At 39.7% G+C, this 18,603-nt stretch overlaps 3 protein-coding genes across 3 annotated transcripts in view; 2 read left to right on the plus strand and 1 right to left on the minus strand.

Annotated features, from left to right (window-relative positions):
* Window positions 1-18,576, plus strand: part of LOC145442556 (prostaglandin reductase-3-like) — a 95,267-nt gene extending 76,691 nt beyond the window's left edge. Inside the window, exons 2-5 of the mRNA XM_080320500.1 lie at window positions 11,397-11,876; window positions 12,798-12,953; window positions 13,019-13,197; window positions 16,929-18,576. Of these exons, the coding sequence (XP_080176626.1) occupies window positions 11,439-11,876; window positions 12,798-12,953; window positions 13,019-13,197; window positions 16,929-17,211 (1,056 nt within the window). The 5' untranslated portion in view covers window positions 11,397-11,438 and the 3' untranslated portion in view covers window positions 17,212-18,576. The remainder of the gene's footprint in view (window positions 1-11,396; window positions 11,877-12,797; window positions 12,954-13,018; window positions 13,198-16,928) is intronic.
* Window positions 1-18,603, minus strand: part of LOC145442513 (GATOR2 complex protein WDR59-like) — a 458,341-nt gene that overhangs the window by 282,055 nt on the left and 157,683 nt on the right. The gene's annotated exons all lie outside the window — the stretch shown is intronic.
* Window positions 7,071-11,381, plus strand: LOC145442549 (adenine DNA glycosylase-like). The gene is made up of 4 exons (XM_080320493.1): window positions 7,071-7,464; window positions 8,102-8,299; window positions 8,356-8,545; window positions 9,102-11,381. Exons 1-4 carry the CDS (start codon window positions 7,256-7,258, stop codon window positions 9,990-9,992), a joined length of 1,488 nt encoding a protein of 495 aa, XP_080176619.1. The 5' UTR covers window positions 7,071-7,255; the 3' UTR covers window positions 9,993-11,381.

An 18,603-nucleotide genomic window follows, 5' to 3' on the forward strand; every position in this document is an offset into this window, starting at 1 on the left:
AAGTAGAAGTAGCGACGCAAAAATCTGCTCATGTACGAGCAGATATGTAGCAGGGTTGTAACCAAGTCACATGGTTCCGAGTCACGAGTCAATCACACTTTTGTGGTTTTGACTCGAGTCGAGTCGAGTCATTTTCAATTCATCACAGACTCGAGTCCGAGTCCAAGTCACCGTTTAAAGGGTCAAGTCCGAGTCATGGTGTTATGACTCGAGTCGAGTCCAAGTCACAGTATTGAAGTCATGTTCAACTCATGTTTTCAATCCTGCTTGGGTGATATCGAATTCCTTGTTTGCGAAACATGCTCATTTTGTCCCTATCAGAGTCTTGGCACGGGTTTATTTAGGCAGATAACGGACAGGTCCTGGCCTCATTTACCGATGCTAAAGATAACTTTACTAATCTTAGAACTTAAAATCAAATATCTCTCTTGTCAGTCTGATACATCACCAATACAAGCATTCAGTTTTTATTATGAGCACATCGACGTTAGCTCACGACGAATAGCTGATAGAGAACCGACGAATTCACGTCTACATACTATCTGATAGAGAACCAACAAATTCACGTCATGATTCTAGTTGATAGAGAATCAATAGATGCATGTTTATGTAGAGGTATTTACAACAGGCCAGCATGCTGTAAAAGCGTGCATGCAACTATGTGCATTGTGCAGTGACAACAGAACAGATACCTTTTGATTATACTAAAGGTTTTCCCAATTGCGTTACAGACTACATCGCAGTTACAGCATTGGAGAAATAATTGTACAATGGGGCTGTTCAAAAACATTTTTTTCAAATTTTCCGGCTACTTCCACCCAGTCAAATAAAAAAGAAGTTATTTTAGAACAGCCATATTGTACAAACATCACACAACATTAGCCATTCATTATTACTCACGTGCACAATGCACGTACCAAACAAAACGTCAAATAGACGAGGGCCATTGTGTGTTTTCACAGACAGCAGATCAAATCAATGAGTTACACCTCCAAAATACTAATGTGGAAAGGAGATCCTCAGATATGTTAAAGCGGCATGGCCGTAGAATGAATCCACATCTACTGAATACACGTTCCACTAGTGCACTAGATGCAGGAATTGACAAGCATTTTTGAACCACACTGAAGAGCATTGAATACTCATTCTTTCTAGTCGCCCAAAAAATGCAAAGAATCATCGCCTTCAAATCTACACATGAGCTTATCAGTCTCTTGACCATCTGAGTCATTTCATTGGCTCTAATTGAACTTTGATTCAATTGTTTGCTTATATAATTGAAAAGTCTTGAGTACCTTAATTGCGGAGGATCTATTACCTCTTCATCACTGGACGATTTTGTACAATGCATTGCTACTATGTATCATTTTCTGTTGTTTTTACGGCGGCATATCTGATATCAGACAAGTGCAACGAAAGCAGTGGTGACAAATAGCGATGTTGGCAGAATTCGTCGGATGCGTTGATCTAGCCATTATGATTCGCAAATTTCTTCATCTTCAAGTCATATAAAATAAGCCGGGTCAATGACTTGGGTCGAGTCATGCGTAATGACTCGAGTACAAGTCGAGTCAATCCAAATATTGACTCGAGTCAAGTCGAGTCATAAAAAAATCGTGACTCGAGTCTGACTCGAGTCGAGTCATGACTCGAGTCATTACAACCCTGATATGTAGTCCTTGTGAAAACGACCTAATTCGTTCGCATCGACTGTCAAAAGCTGCAAATTGAGCTATGCAAAAGGTGCAGAGCTTGATTCATATTGATGCATCCGAGGAGGTGTCAATTTTCGACTGCATAAGCATTCTTCCGCATCATGGTATGAAAACGATAGAATTGATACGGGATCCGATACTAATCCTCTGTTTACTCGAACATCCCGATTTAGAAAATTTCTTGGTATGGCGCCCTCCACCCATAATATAAGGCCCGTAGTTTGCTCGAAGACCAACACGGAGAAGCGGTGTTGGATATGGTGTTAAAACTTTGCGCGATTAGTAAACGTTCATAAAAAATATGGCCTGATCGCAAAAATGCCATGTAGTGTAGCTTTATTTTCGGAAAATAGAGGCCTTTCTATACTTGCTTTTATAATTCAACATGTATGTTCTCCAGACAAAAGAACTAAAACTAAGTAGAACTCACAGTATGATACTGGGAATTAATAGAGAAATATAATTATTACTTCTAAAAAGCGGAAAATATATTTCATATCTTTGTCCAGAAAGTTTCAACAGCGGTCCGCTAGAACAGGTGTAAAGCTAAGAAAAAGTAAGATTCCGTGCACTTTTCCAGATTAGGACACTCAGGACTGCTGGATGATAATATATCAGGTAAATGCTAGATTGCGAAATGGTAGTTTCAGACGCTATGATGGGCCATATTTATTATGATGAAATATTTCATATGGGCGACAATGCGGTGTGAACGGATCCACGCAACCCGACACCTAAATTATATTCACCCATACGTTCGTGAGATTATATTAGTCTAGGCCTACTGTACGTGAAGCGCGACGAAAATTCTGGGCTTTACTCAACTTTTATGAAGATTAAATGTTGATACTCCGAGAAAACAGCCCCGAAATTCCTCGGGCTATCTTTCTGATTGGAGGATCAAACTACTTCTACTTGACAAACTGAAAATAGCGAAAAATAAGTAAGCAGATCACAAAATATCACGAAGTGGAAGTAGCGGGAAATAAGATCTACTTGAGTAAGTAACCAAGTAGCGGGAAACTACTTGTGTTCTTCTAAAAAGTAGAAGTACTTCGTTACTGACCACCTCTGGTATTTTATCCAGCACATTTCTCGAATTTGTAATAAGAAATACTTCAAATAAATATTCCATCAAGATAGCAAATATCGAGTATTTGTTCATAGGCCACATTATAAAACCACCCGACAGCGGCGTTGTGATTTCTAGTCATCGTCAGGAGCAAGTCGCTAACATTGACACCCAATGCTAGAAGAATAATAATTGCATATATTGAGTTAAGAGTTGGAAAAATTGACGAAAAAATAGTTATTCACAGAATCGGAAACGCCAATACTAAACCCTTATAATTTATATGCATGTTACATGGACTATAGTTACGCAGGGTCGCATAGCTGCATTAGTCCTGACTCAAAGTCGAGAGGAACCGCAATCACTGTATGATAATAATGAACCAAATACCCCCCCCCCCCCCGTAAATATTTTGTATTCCTCACAACGCATACACAGGGCTGACGCCAGTAACTAAAACTAAGGGAGCATATAAATGTTCCAATTTATGGAATCTAAGGATTTTTGGGTAATATTTTAGAATCATTTGACTGGTGCGGCGCGCCTCGAGTGATCTGAATATTTGAATCCAGCTCGCGACGTCAGTTGAGTTTGACAACTCTGAGCTACATGCTCCATTCTGTTATTATCACACTATCAGTCAAAATAGATTATCGAATACGAAGCCTCGAGAAATTGAAAGAAATTGATATCGTACAAATACACTAACCAGCATCTACACATCCGTAATAATATAAACGCATAAACTATATTCTTTCGATTTAATTTTAAATCATACAAGAGGGTTGATAAACGTGAGGGCTGTCAAATGTAAGCACAGAGCCATCTAATTAACAGCGATACGTTACTCGTTTACTACTATTAGATTATTTTTTTTCTTACGGCCTTCCGCCAATATTTAATACTTTAAAAATTTCAATACAATAAATTTCAAAAATATATTAAAAATTGCAAAGTTTCAAATTCTTTTTCGTCACTCCAATTCCATCCGTTCATCAACATCGTCATAGGTCGTCATCTCCGGTCGTCTCATCGTTCATAGGATCTTGCGTTCAGGGCCCGGGCTCGTTTCGCCTTCCTTTGTCGCTGTCAGGATCGTTTGTTGCAAGCTCGAGCTCGTTTTGCCGCTCATGTTCAGGCATGTTCGTCTGGTTCCGGGCTCGGGCTCGTTCTGTCTTTTCTTTCATCGGTGACCGGTTCGGCCGTTTCGGTCTCTTGTTCCGTGGAACAAACATCTTCCGTTTTTAACTTCAACTTCCATCGACCGGTCCCAGGTGATCGATCACTCGTCAGTGTCTTTGGGAGGATCCTCTTTGCATCGCCTTGGCCATGGTGGGGTGTTTGATTCCAAAGACTACTCCAAGTCGTTTCGACACCTTCTTATCTTTTCATTGCATCGCATTTTTGTGGTGTATTGAACTGATGACGATGACCGCCGACCGTAAACATGCCGCATGGCGCATAGCGATGTATAGTCCTGGTTAAATATATTTTTGGTCCGATTAAGACAGTGGCTCGAAGCCCGTTTCAAAGAAGGAGCAATATTTACTATCGCCAATGTCAATCCACTGTTGCGTCACATGGCTAGGAAAAACATATTTTATAAACATGGGCCATGTTTTAAACCTGTTAGTTTTAAATTGATTTTTGTTTTAAATGCAATACCCTATTTACGGCACTATTCTACACCAGAGATTAGCAATTGAGCATGGATTAGGATTAGGATTTGGAAAAACCGGATTTGTGAAATTTTTATGGATTGGGATTGGAGTAGGATTTGAGATTTTTTATGAATGGATTAGGATTAGGATTGGATTTAACGATTGTCGGAAGATGGATGTCCTGCGGCGAATGACGATAAAGTTGTTCGTCCTACTAGAGTTACTTCATATATTTTGGCACTCATTAAGCGTTTTCTTCATTTTTACAGAATTATAGACATAAGATGTGGCATTCTAAGTTTCAATCGGAATAGGATTAAGATTTAAATATACAAAATTGCTGAATTAGGTTTAGGATTAGGATTTGAAGCTTTGGATTTGGATTGGGTTAGGACATATAAATTTCAAATTCGCTTATCTCTGTTATACACATGGCCTGAAAGCACGGCATTCGCAATGCGGCTATACTATGATCTCGCCTAATTCCCTTCAACCAGTAATGGCGTGTCATCACAAACCATATGTATGAGTTTTGTGTGTCTTGACCTCTTGTGGAAGCCATGAAACTGGCTCGCGGGACCCCTTGTCTTCCGTGGAACACGGATTAAAAGAAGCACTGTTCTAGAGCAACTGTTGGTTTGTGCATGAGTGACAATACCTCTCCAGCTATCGATATTTTATTGAAAAGTTTTGATACCAATCGTAATAATCGTGGGCTGTTCATCCCCTCAAGACACATACATTGTAAAATGCAATACCCATTGCGATACAGCCTAATTAACATAGATAAGAGAATGTCGAGACAACCATGAGTACGGCCCCTCCATCTAACATCCACCTCCCCCAATGATTAGTGTTCGATCTTGATCTTGTGGTTGCAATTTTTTTCTTCGACGCTTCCCTGGCTGTATTATATTAGGCTTACCATATTTTGGAAATCTAAAAAGAGGACACTTTTTCAGAAATTTGAGACTTGCAAAACCGGAAAAGAATTCTCAAAAACCGGCGAATTTTTCCCACTTTGTGATCGGTTGACTAGAAAAAAAAAGGTCATCTCTTCCGCTCAGCACTCAAATTACCGATTTTCTTCCCGCATTGCTAGGTGGATGACTTGAAAAAAAAGGTCATCTTTCCGCCCAGAGCTAAAATAACCGTTTTTCACTCCGAAATACCCACAGGAGCGTCAGTTCTGTGCTAATTTTACGGCATATCACTCGCAATTTGCTCTAAATCTGACCTAAATTTTCAAAAAAGAGGAGAAAATCACAAAAAAGAGGACAAAAGGGCGTCCTCCGAGGACACTTTCTAAAAAGTCAAAAAAGAGGACAAATCCTCTTAAAAGAGGACGTATGGTAACCCTATATTATATTTCCCTTCGCTCCGTTAAAGGCCTATATAGTGCTTCCCATGACATGCCGCCCTATTCTTGTCGCTTTCTTTTTCTATACTGTCTTCTTTACTTTCATTCAGTGTGCATGCCTCCTCTTTACATCGCTTAGGCCAAGGTGGGTGTCTGATTCCATAGACAAATCCAAGTCGCTTCGAGATCTTCCTGTCTATTCATTGTATCGCATTTTTTGTGGTGTATTGAACTGATAAAATTGCTAATAAACCAATGATGATGATGATGATTATCGGACCTTTCTCTGAACTTTTTTATAGACACTATACGAGCGAGTGACACAGCGCGGAGACGGAGCCCAGATAAACCCCCGACGCTTCAAAAAATTCTACTGCGGTGACTATAGAACCGGGAATTATCTTGCGTCGATGGCGGTGGATTAGCCCGCTGCGACAGGGAGTCTCAAACTAGGGTAGGCTACGTGAGATAAATTTTGTGGTACGCCGTTCAGTTTATTCTCCAACACTTAGGTAGGAATTCTTGAGTCGACCTCGGTTGGACTCGAATCCAGTTAATGGTACTGCTGGTATGATGACAGTGAAGCTGCATTGAGCCAGAACAGGATCGCCTTCCCTCCCTGGTCTTTTAGGATAAAGTCGTATCCAGGAGAATCTTTTGCACTTCCCCTTCATTTGTGTGCACGGTTTTTCAAACACATGCGCATTGTGCATGATGAAGAACAATTTTAAGGCCAGATTTTCCGTTGAACATATAGCCTACCCGTGTATGCCTTTCCTAGAAACAATCCCAAGGACTGATTTACTTGAGAAGCGTCAGGCTCATCCACCAAATGCGTGGGTGTGTGAAATTACTGTAAATGCATAGTTCGATGACCGTTGTGTTTGGCCGTATATTTTTGCTAATGATTTTCAAAGCGCGCTACACATGCTACATGCAGATTGCAGATGAATCGAAAGGGTACGCAGTTGAATAATGTCTGAGAACCCCCTCACTACGCAAACTCTGCCATTGTAGAAATTATCCATTCATATTCATCATATATAGGCTACCTAGGCCTATACATTAAATCTATCATTACGTCTGTATTGCAACCTTACGCATAGATATGAAAAGTGTCACATCACTATACTGATTCTTAATGATGTCTGATGTGCAGCTACTCCGTTTATTTTGCATACTCGAGTGCAAACGGCAATGGTGTTGCGGCAATCACCCATTCGATCGCGCGATTTCCGCTTGACTGCTCGTAGAAGTGCTGACCTGACAAGACGATGGCGTGCCTTCGTTTACTTTAATATTAGGCGTCATCGTCTGTGCGTACGCGATACGTATCGATCAATATTAGAACCGTTTTAATAGCTATATTGCAACAAATACCGCTAACCGTAAGTCGTAATATTTCCAGAATTGCCTCCACGCATTATAATAGGAGTTCGAGATAAACATGGGAAAAACGCCTTTCTCATTTGATTCAAATGACATAACAGAAATACGATCCCAACTGCTAGCATGGTACGCGAAAGGGAAAAGGGATTTGCCATGGCGCAAAATCTCAGCCGAGGCCGACAGACAACAGCATGCTTATGCCGTGTGGGTGTCGGAGATTATGCTCCAGCAAACGAGAGTGGCCACGGTGACTGATTACTATAACAGGTAAATATAGCAATAACAATGGGTCAGAATAGTAGCGCATCTTATACCAGTTAAGAATTGCATTGAAATATTACTGGAATATGTCACAATTGTATGTAGATTGTTTTCCAGGTCAGGTCAAAACCAATTTTTGAACCAGTAGAAATGACCGACCAAATATACTGCTACTGAAACATATGATCGTGAAAATATTTTGTCAGATCGCTATGCTACCCAGCGGCTATCAAGATTACGTTAATGCAAATCGTTATATTAATTATGAATGTATTTAACAAAATTTGAATTGAGAGTAGTATATATTCGAAGAGCTTCTTGGAGATGCAGCTGCAGAACTTCAATATGCAATTGAATAGTATATTCATATTGAAATGAACCCAGATATTTTCGGCTGACACTCGTCAGGGGTAATCGTCAGCAACTTGTGGTGAATTGGAAAGAACACTGTATGTCAACAATGGTATCACAAAATATGATGTCACCAGCATGAAATTTCAAACGCTCTCTTATAGTAGTGTGTGTGAGAACAAAAGAAAGTATCCAAAATTGCACAGTCCTGGAAAATGCTAATAATCATCAATTGTTGACCACCTCTACCAATTAAATACTGCAAAAACATGAAGAATGTAATTTATTAAAGGTGGATGTTGAACTGGCCAACAGTCCACGATTTAGCTAACGCGGAGTTGGCCAAGGTAAATGAAATGTGGGCGGGCCTTGGATATTACTCACGAGCCAAAAGATTGCATGAAGGGGCTCAGATTGTGATTAAAGACCTTAATGGACAGATTCCAGAATCATCAATAGCTCTGATGAAGAAAATTCCGGGAGTAGGAAGGTGTGAAGACTTTTGTATTTTGTGTGTATCTATTTATCATTATTTTTTATCCACAGGTACACGGCTGCAGCGATTTCTTCTATTGCGTTCAATGAGAGTGTAGGCGTATTAGATGGCAATGTTATTCGAGTGTTGTCTCGATTACTAACGATTGGAGGTAACATCACTTCTAAAAATGTACTGGATCACATGTGGAAGCTGGTGGATATGTTAATAACCCAAGAAAAGCCAGGAGATTTCAACCAGGTTGGATCATCGATTTTGTAATGCAATACATAGTCGAGTTGCCTATGTAGCAGACTGTAAATAATTCTCTTGTCTATAAAAGGAAATGATAATGGTTAGTGAAATTGTCTAGCATTCTTTATCTGTGAGCAATATTCAAAGCCCCTTTCTGTTGTGAGTGAAATGTATTATTCACGTTAATTATTGAATAGTAGTAGTTAGCTGCTAGTTTCCCTGCCTTAACTCCAAAATGCCAGTTTTTGATTCTTCGTGACATGATATCTCGTAGATTTTTTTTGAAACTCCGCTCCCTGATAGAGAGAATTTAATCATCAACTTTGCAAAATTACAGCAATATTATATGTATGAAGTATTTCCATATTGTAGCGTATAGCGAGGGTCAAAACACTTGTAATCACTGCCATTACTTTATATCGCAACAGACCGATTTATGTTTGCATGGTCAAACGGTATGGGATTCAATAATTCTTAATAAAATATACTGCATTATGTTATCAGTCATATTTTTAGTACTAGCTATGCCAAATTTTTATAATTGCAATCCAAATATTTTCAGGCCATGATGGAATTGGGAGCGATGGTCTGTACTCCGAAAAGTCCACAGTGCACGAAATGCCCTTTGAAGTCTGTGTGTCGGGCATTCGAGGAGTTGGAAGAATATAAAAATGAAAATTCAATTACTGTTGAGAAAAATGCCAAGCGCAAATCAAACAGCCGAGAAACTTCGAAAACCCACAAAAAAAGGAAAATGATAGTTGAAGATCATGTCGATATTGAGGGATGCGTGTCCCATCTGGAATTACCTCCTGATAATCCATGGGTGCCAGAACTAGGAGTTATGAATTACCCAAGAAAGGCAATGAAGAAAGCTCCACGTCAAGAAGTAGCCATCGTTTGTGTGATTGAATTGATGTGTGACAAGGAATTATATTACGTGATCAGCCAGAGGCCTACGTCGGGTCTTCTAGCTGGACTCTGGGAATTTCCTACAATCATGTTAAAAGGCAATGAAAAGGGTGAGAATTCAGAAATATTTCCTGATAAAAACTCATGGCCGGCTCGCCGTGTTCGGGAATATATTGCTAAACACACCGATCCTGTCATCAAAAAGTATTTAATCAATACTGAAACTACGGAGAGAGTCCACAAAGGTGAATACACACACATATTTTCTCATATACGCTTGCGATACATTATCGAACACATCAAAGTTACTGTATCAGGCAACGTCAAGGTCGAAATGGGGGTTATTAACTTACCTGAGCATGATTCCCCCTGGCAGTGGGTCAGTAAGCAGGACTTCAGTACTAGTGCGATGTCATCGGCAATGCATAAAATCCTGAAGATTTGTAACGACAAGAACATTTCAAAAGGGGGCAAAAGCCAGAGAAGCTTGGATTCATTTTTCAAGCCTTTAAAATCTACCAACGTTGCGAAATCGGAATGAGAAAATACATCACACATTGCACTGCCAAGTTGCCAATGCTTGAGATCTTGATGTTTTGGCATGTCTCCAAAAGCTATTATAGGCCTATGCTACCAAGTAGCCATTGATACTAAAAATATGTTTTAGCAGATCTATCAGTACTCACTGGTGTAGATCCGCTCGACATTTGAGGCGGAACATAGCTATTTTCTAAGAATGCGTAGTTTGATATGAAATTACTTGGTTTCCTCGTTGTTGTTCAGTAATATTATAACATCGTTATGTCACCACATGATTGTAATTATGCCCAACCTAAGAGCAGCGTTTGTTAACTGAGAGATCACTCCAATGCTCTAATCCTAATCTGATAAAATCACCTTTTCCAGCTATTTATTTGTACTGTGCAAAAGCTGCGTACTTTCGGAATGTGCTTGCCAACGTGCTTTACACCACGCAACCTCTTAACATGAATATTGACTTTCCACTTGAACCTTTTTGGTGACCTATTTTGTATGATTATTAAAACTTCTGTTGACACTGTCATTTGGGCCTGTGATTTTGTGACGCGTGTTTGCCTACTTATGTGTGCATTTTCGATATGATGTCGACTGTCTGTAGTTCAAGAAGTGATATTGCAGAGTTTTGCTGTACTGATAACGCTTGCATAATAATAATGTTGTCGTTTTCCTTGTTATTGAGATTATGTTCACATTTTCATTGTGGTATAGAGACTTGTGGTTGTAGGCAGCTGGTCAACTTTGCGAGTCTACAGCGAAATATCATCTGGCTTAATCTTGTTGTGATCCAGCATCAGGTCTTCTAAGTTGACTTATCTTTGAATTCAGTTGATCATGTTTGCTAGAACGACTTTTATCTGTTAACTTGTAAATCTGGTAAATTTTGTTCGGGAGATCACGGCCTCGGGGTTGACGTTTTAAGATGTCTGCATGATCATTACGTATGTGTAGATAGATCTGTATCTGTACTGAATTCGGTAATTGTCTTGTCAGTCTTGTAGTGATGTACTTCAGCTCTTCAATAATATCTTTTTCTATTGCCAGAATGGACGCTAGCCTAATCTTGGCAGGTGCCTGGGTGCTATTAGGTGTACATTTCAACCAATATATGTTGTATGCATTCATCAACTGGTATAACTTCATAATAGAAGCGGACTCATTGAATTCGGGCCCATATCATATTGTCTTGTGTGTGAAACAAACTACTCCATTGCAAACCTTTCCTTGCTTTGAAATTTGTTCGTGTAACTGCAGTCGTATGCCAATTCATTGAAATGCTCAAGTAACATTTCTTTGGTGATAGTGGTTATCTTGCACGTGATCCAAATTAATGATTCACTTCTCGATGGTACAATTTTCTATTTTGCCCAACCTTGTCATTTTTTACATCAAGTTTCTATATTTTTGCAGTTTTAACTTGGATTTGTAAATAGTGTACAGTACAACTACAATGGCGCTTCCGCAAACATACAGAAAAATGATGGTTACTAGCCTGTCGACAAATTTCCGAAAAGCCATCGAGATCCAGCGACCTTCGTTGCCGAAACTGTCCGGATCGGCGATTCTCGTCAAAAACCGCTACGTCGGAATCAACGCGTCTGACGTGAATTTCACCGCGGGTAAATATAACCCCGGAACCCACCCACCGTTCGAAATTGGCTTCGAAGCGATCGGGGAGGTTGTAGATGCCGGGGACGAAAGCAAGCATTTGATTGGGTCTTCCGTCGCTCATATGTCGGGGGGTACGTTTTCGGAATATCAGAAACTGCAGCCGTCGAGGGTGTTCAAGATTCCATCTGCGAAGCCGGAGTATTTGCCTCTGCTTGTTAGCGGCATCACTGCGAAGTTGGCGCTTGACATGAACGCGAAATTGAGAGCGGGTGAAAAAGTGAGTTTTTAACGTTGTAAGTTGTTATCTTTTCTAGGACTGTGCGCAATGATTCAACTCGAATAAAGAGACATTATTTTTTTCAAGTACGGAAAGTTTACTCCCCTTCCCACTACTACTACTATGATAGTGAATTGTAGTTTCGATAATTTTTTCACAATGTGCAAGCCTCCAAACCAGAATCGGCCACATCACAGGATCCAAAACGGGTTGCGCAAAGCTATGCACGTGGGTGGAAATGACATTTCTGTGAAGTCGTGATCAACCCACCACTCACGGCATTGGCTCAAAGTTCAATGTAATCAGTTCAGTCTAAAAAATATCAAGTTTTCTTTATATTGTGTAACACTGACAATATAAGCGTAATACTTGATTCAGCATCAAATCACTCAGGGGCTCGATTTTTCCCAATCCTGGTCTTTTCCTGCTAGCTGTGATTTTGTGTGTGCCATAGTAAGATACGGTAGTCAGTAATAAACGATTTCCAATTTTCTTGTCAAGAATCATTATTTCTCAACTCTCAATACGGTACCTCAGTGATTAGCATTTTGTTATGCTTCTGCCATTGTTGATTATATCAAAATTGTCTGGACTCTGGCTCAGCGATATATAGATTGATGAATGTCTTTGGCATTTTATATGCCTATTTTTCCTTACCGAAACTGAAAGTATATATACCAATACCATCATTGCTCGGTAAAAAGTCACAGCCTGTATGAAAGATGCAATATTGCCACCATGTTGACTGAAAAGGGAAGATAATACTATATAGGGCCTACCACATGTACTTGTGGTTTATCATTCTAACATCAATATTTTCATCATAATGTGTTGCTTAGTAGCCTCATTAGGCATCAGGCCGTGACCCAGTCACATAATATCGCCATTATCGCACTGCTAATCTTGTGATGTGCATTCTAGGTTCTGATAACAGCTGCTGCTGGTGGTACCGGCCAATTCGCAGTACAACTGGCTAAATTAGCCGGCTGCCATGTCATCGGTACGTGCTCAACGGCTAAGAAGGTGGAATTTCTGAAATCCATCGGATGCGACAGAGTGATCAATACTTCTGAAGAGGTACTGTATTACCGTAAGAATGCTTGTGCCAGCAGTTACAGAAATTCAGTTTTGCTGATATCTAGGACTTGAAAACAACGTTGAAGAAGGAGTACTCCAGTGGAATCGACGTGGTGTATGAAACAGTGGGAGGGAAGACATTTGACACGTGCGTCAATGCTTTGAACCTTGGCGGCAGGCTGATTGTGATTGGTTATATATCGGGATATCAAGAAAGTATGCCAGTCGGAGGCACATCTGCTAGGTTAGTATCGACTTATTCAACGTTTTAGTTTGAAAGTGTCAAAACATCTTCTATAGTTTTCAACCTTAAATGATGGCCACACATATTAACCAACCTTCACCTCTGATGCATCACGTTGTGTGGACTAATAATGGTGTTAGAACATTAGAATATATCTGAAGTCACCAAAACTCATATTCCACTGTCAGCTATAAAATGCTTGGGGCATATTGAACATGATAGAAATTAGAGATTAGATCATCCTATGTCCGATTCTGAAATGCTATATATGATATGAAAACTGTTGGAGACACTTTTGCTGACCTTTTACAACAGGGGTTCTCAACTTTCCTTGTATAACGGGCCGTATTTTAACAGCAAAAGACGCTGCGGGCCGCAGAACTATGTTACCTTGCATTCATGGGCTACTATTAAATTTAGGCTATTGTAGCCGATTTACCAGTCGTATACCGGCATTTAGTACATTTCTATGCATTATAAAGTAATAATGAACAGCGTTCGTAAGTTTGCAGCTGCTGCTTGTGAGAATGTGTATCTTCTAGCGGCGTATGTAAATCCTTTCATGGAGCGTGCATTACATTCGTTGTCAAGTCGGTATATGCAACTTCAAATCCTTCCACCAGAGAGCCGAACTCTTTGTTCCAATGCGTGGGCGAGCAAGTATAAAATTACTATAACTTTTGCGTTACAGAGACCATTATCACATTGAGCTCTGAGTGATATGAGAAGAAATCTGGTGTCTGGGGGCATTTCTGAGCAAAACAATCCACATTTCTCCTTTCCGTTCATGCCTAGGGCACTGTACCAATAGTTACAGAAGTCAGCTTTGTCAAGTTGATATTTTTCGCTGGTCCCCTCCCCACGTTTGCCCAGCCAGTATTTCTCTGCATATATGTCCACTCTGATGAAATTCAACCAGATAATTAGTTATACAATGTCGGTGGATTCATCCAAGGCTGCGTAAAAGTAGTCTACGCGGCAACGTGTTTCAGAACAGGCGATAAAAGATTGACTGATATTGATGTTACTCGTCTGGTCAGGATTGAATCAGACGATTGCATCTTCGAAATTTGTCTGGTGATGTTGTCCTTGCTGCTAAGTTCCGGAAACAGCAAATATTCGCAAAGTATGTTACGATTTTATTGAAATCACACCTTCTATATCAGATTTCTTGGGTTTAGCGATATTCGAAGCAATTTTAAACGATGCGTCTGTAACGTCGTCGGCAATCTCAACAACCGTTCGCAGTGAGTCCAACACTCTTTAAAAGTGTAGGCCTACTAAGAAGCGGGATTCTCTTGAACCAGAGTCCAGCCGAATAATGATTCAAAACAATAACAATCTGAAGTCGAGCATATATCAAGAAACGAGAGCACATTGAAGCAGTGGTTCTCAAACATTTTTTAGTCACGCCCCCCCCTTTTGATAGGGAAAAATTTCGTGCCCCCTTATCGTCATATAACAAAATGCAACCAGAATGCTAGCAATACAAACGGCTAGTTTGATGTCATGGAAGGTTATAGCCGTTGATCAGAGAATTCTCAAATATGAAATTCGGACTATACACAGAGAAATAACAGTGAATTAGGGATAAATTGCGCGCAGCGCGAAATTTTTTTCAGTTGACCGCACCATCGCGCCCCCTTCAGATGCTTCACGCACCAAAGAGGGCGCGTGCCCCCAGTTTGAGAACCACTGTCTTCAAGAATGAGTAATCAAACGAAACAGAGACGGTGCGATAAAGAGCTAAGTATCTAAATTAATTTTTAATAATACCGTGTCATTAGTAATTGCGTTTATAATGAAAGATGTCGCGGGCCACAAAATATACGCCTGCGGGCCGCATGCGGCCCGCGGGCCGCGGGTTGAGAACCTCTGTTTTACAATATTAGTACACAGTGAATCTTCCCATTTGATTGAATTATCTAAATCGAATTTCCACACTATCCAGCTGCGTCCCGCGCTTTGTGGAGTAATTGGTTTTGGATTGATTTTCGTTGCCCTTGAACACGAAATATAGTATTCAGCAAGCTTACGCCGTTTCACATCTGAATAGATGGTGGTGTAGTGAAGTGGCTGTAGTTCTGTGAAATTATGAGCAAGCGGAAGCGCAGCTAAAAGCAGAGATTCCAAGACGGTCAAAATCTCAATGCTAAGGTAGTAACAGTTTAAAAAGTATTCCAGTACCGCTCAATATGAGCTTAGGATGATTTGTCTTGGTTTTGTTACACCCGGTTGTCGACGAGAAGTGTTAAAAGGAATGTTTCTTTAATGTCATTGCTGCAAATCCATGTAGTTACAAAACTATAAATAGTTGTAGCAGTAGATGTCATGTTAAATCCCAATCACGCTGCTTGTGTTAGCAGTAAAGTAAAGCGATCCTGCTGCACAGTTATTTAAACAGGCAATATTTTGTTAGTGACCTCTTTTGATTGAATACTATGTTTTGTACTCGAAGGGAGTGTGACTTTCGTAATTCATGAGAGTTTGATCTGATAATTTCAGAAGGTTATGTAAATTCTGTAAACAATTACATTATTTAATGTTGGTAACCAATCTTCCCTCTAAATTTTCACGAGTCTGCGTGCACTCACCAATTCACTGTGCGGCCCCTACGACAATGGTGCGCTACGAATAAAAAAATAGGTCATCACTTCGGATTTTCTGTGCGCAGAGGCCGAGGCCGTGTAGGCACTGCGCAATTGGTAACTTAAATTGACTCTTGTGATTTACAAAATAAGCATTAGAGAGAAATTTTATCTACGACCTGGCACCTGGACTAAAATAAATATCCAACAAATTTCAAGAAATAATCAATGCGGCATCGAGTGTGGAATCAATCACAATCGATAATGTAAAGAACCAGTATTGAAAACGTTTAAACTTCTCTAATCCATAATGCATACTTTCACATATGAGCTGAATGCGATGCCTGTACTGTGCCTCAATAATTGTTTAATTTGATGATATTATCACCAGCTCCACCCGGAAGATTGAATTATCTGAATTCTGAATATATTCGCTACTCAACACTTTATGTTGTTATGCCTTTCCTACCGACTAGACTGTGATGAATGATGCCTTGTGAGAATGGCTACTTGAAAGCGAAACCACAGCTAGGAGTTTTTCCATTCTGTCATTACTCGCAAGGTTGTTGTTGATATGTCAATGCAGATAACTTGCGCTCTGTTATGATGTTATGGTGCTGTTAAAGCTGTTTACAATGCCCAGTGAAATTTTGCAATGAAGATCCAGTGACTTTTTCAAACAGCTTTGCTTGTGATCCTACTTTCACAGTGCAAGTACTTTGCTGATAAGTATCATGGGCCCACAAAACAGTCATGAAGCCGTTACAAAAGCATACTGGGTATTTCATCTTGAAAACAATGGCACAATATCAGAATCCCTTTGAAGCTTTAATGTTGTAATGAGCTTTCTATCTCCTGTTTCATTTCGAAGCAACTATGGCACTTCATTCAGCTTTTAGATATTCTCCAGTACTTTTACTTTGGTTTGGTAGGCTCTATCTTTAAATCATGTATTTTCTAGGCCTGTTTAACCCACTATTTTGAGCCTGTGATCGATTTTAGCATAGCAAAAACACTACAGGTATGATACTTTTGAGTTTGAGGCTTCCAGATCCTAGTTTGATGCTTACTTTAATTTGAGTAATGTGGCTGTCTCGATGATTACGGAAACCACACACGTATCGGGGTAACATCTGTTTTCAGATCTTTGTCAGCTCTTCCCATCAAGCTTCTGATGAAGAGTGCAAGCGTATGCGGATTTTTCTTGCTTTCGTACCCCCAAAAATGGGGTGAAGCATTCAAATCGCTGTCAGAACTTTACGCAGATGGAAAATTGAGAAGTTATGTCGACCAGGGAATTAACCGTGACGGTGGAAATCTGGAAGGTATCGACGGCATTGCAGACGCAGTCGATTACATGTATTCGAGAAAAAGCATCGGCAAAGTATTTGTCGACCTATGTCCCGATCAAAGCTCCAAGTTATAGATTCCAACTCGCAAGGCATTTTTCTACCACGGTTACGTATCAGGTACCTGGTATGATTGATAAATATGCATCCCTCTCTCTGTCTCTCTCTCTCTCTGCCGCACATGATTTACTGTAATTTACTCTAATCGCATTGTGTGTCGCAATATGTTGTCATTTGTAACATAGCATTGCGTGAATTGATACTGTGAAAATTCATCTAATTTTGTGATTCATCTCGCTTAGTAATAAACACACGGATATGCCATGTTTTGTTAATAGTATTTAGAATATGTTGCGGAAGATATATCCCGGATTTTTAGTTTGTAGTTGGGGTGAATCCGGTGGGTAGCGTGTAATTTAGAGTCACGAACTTGGTGATCTTGTAGAGATTGTGATCCAGTCACCGTTGTAATGAAAGTCAATTTAGATCATAATGGGCAAATTTTGCTGGCTGAAGATAAAGAAGTATAGTAATGTTGAGCGACTTTCATCGCAAATGTCATTATACTAGAACAGCATAACTTATCTTTGAATTATCTTTGAATTCTATTTTCTCTTTGTAGAGAATTCAGCATTGTATCATGCAAGGTGCTCAATATCCCATGCAAATGGTATCCATTTTATGTCGGACAAATTTTTCTTGAATTTGGGGGAAGTGTCTGTTGATGCTACACTGAACTTTCTGAAAATGTATTGAGAAATGACCCTTCCTCTCCGTAACAGCAGAAATAAGTCAAATAATCGCATTGTACCTGCCTAAAATTAACAGCCACGCAAATAACCAACTAACTAAATTTGACGGGAAGCACCATGAGATGGATATTAGGTTATAATTATAGGGTGTCTAGAGGTCAGGTGACAAAGTTGTAGAAGAGAAATTTGTTAACCCCAAAATTTAGCATTTTAACATCGGCAATTTCAAATAATGTTGCTATAAATTCAGTTAATATTCTGTCCGAATTCCATATATCTGGTATTAAGCAAATGTTGTGGAATTCGTGCATTATTCGAAATTTCAAGGCTACATCCGAATAGTTTTTCCAACATGGCGAGTACATGTCTACATGTCCCTGCTCATCACTAAATTCTTCTGTAGTCAATCACCTCATCACTGCTTACTATGTTTTCGCATTTCACGCTACCCAGTAAACTCATTTTTAGCGTTAGGCTAATGAAATCTGTAATTATTGTGGATATTTATTCAATTCTCTTGATTAGCCGTTTTCATCTAAATGTCTATGACCTGTTCCACTCAAGTTCCAATGACGGTGGTAAGATGTACAGATTTTATTATTTTATTATTAGAAGTGCTGTGCCTTCACTTGATTACAAGTGTTTGTAAGATATATATCAATTATATAGTAACTGTATATTATAAAGAAACGTTTGATGATTAGCGCGCGCGATCTA

Source organism: Botryllus schlosseri, chromosome 7 (genome assembly GCF_051294905.1).
Source record: "Botryllus schlosseri isolate E-star chromosome 7, Bs_hap1, whole genome shotgun sequence".
NCBI classification, from domain to species: Eukaryota; Metazoa; Chordata; class Ascidiacea; order Stolidobranchia; family Styelidae; genus Botryllus; species Botryllus schlosseri.

Excerpts from the sequence above, each read along its gene's own strand:
- LOC145442549 (XM_080320493.1), top strand. The coding sequence starts at position 7,256 with ATGGGAAAAACGCCTTTCTCATTTGATTCAAATGACATAACAGAAATA. Across the intron at positions 7,465-8,101 it reads GTGACTGATTACTATAACAG|GTGGATGTTGAACTGGCCAA; the intron begins GTAAATATAGCA and ends AATTTATTAAAG. Across the intron at positions 8,546-9,101 it reads AGCCAGGAGATTTCAACCAG|GCCATGATGGAATTGGGAGC; the intron begins GTTGGATCATCG and ends AAATATTTTCAG.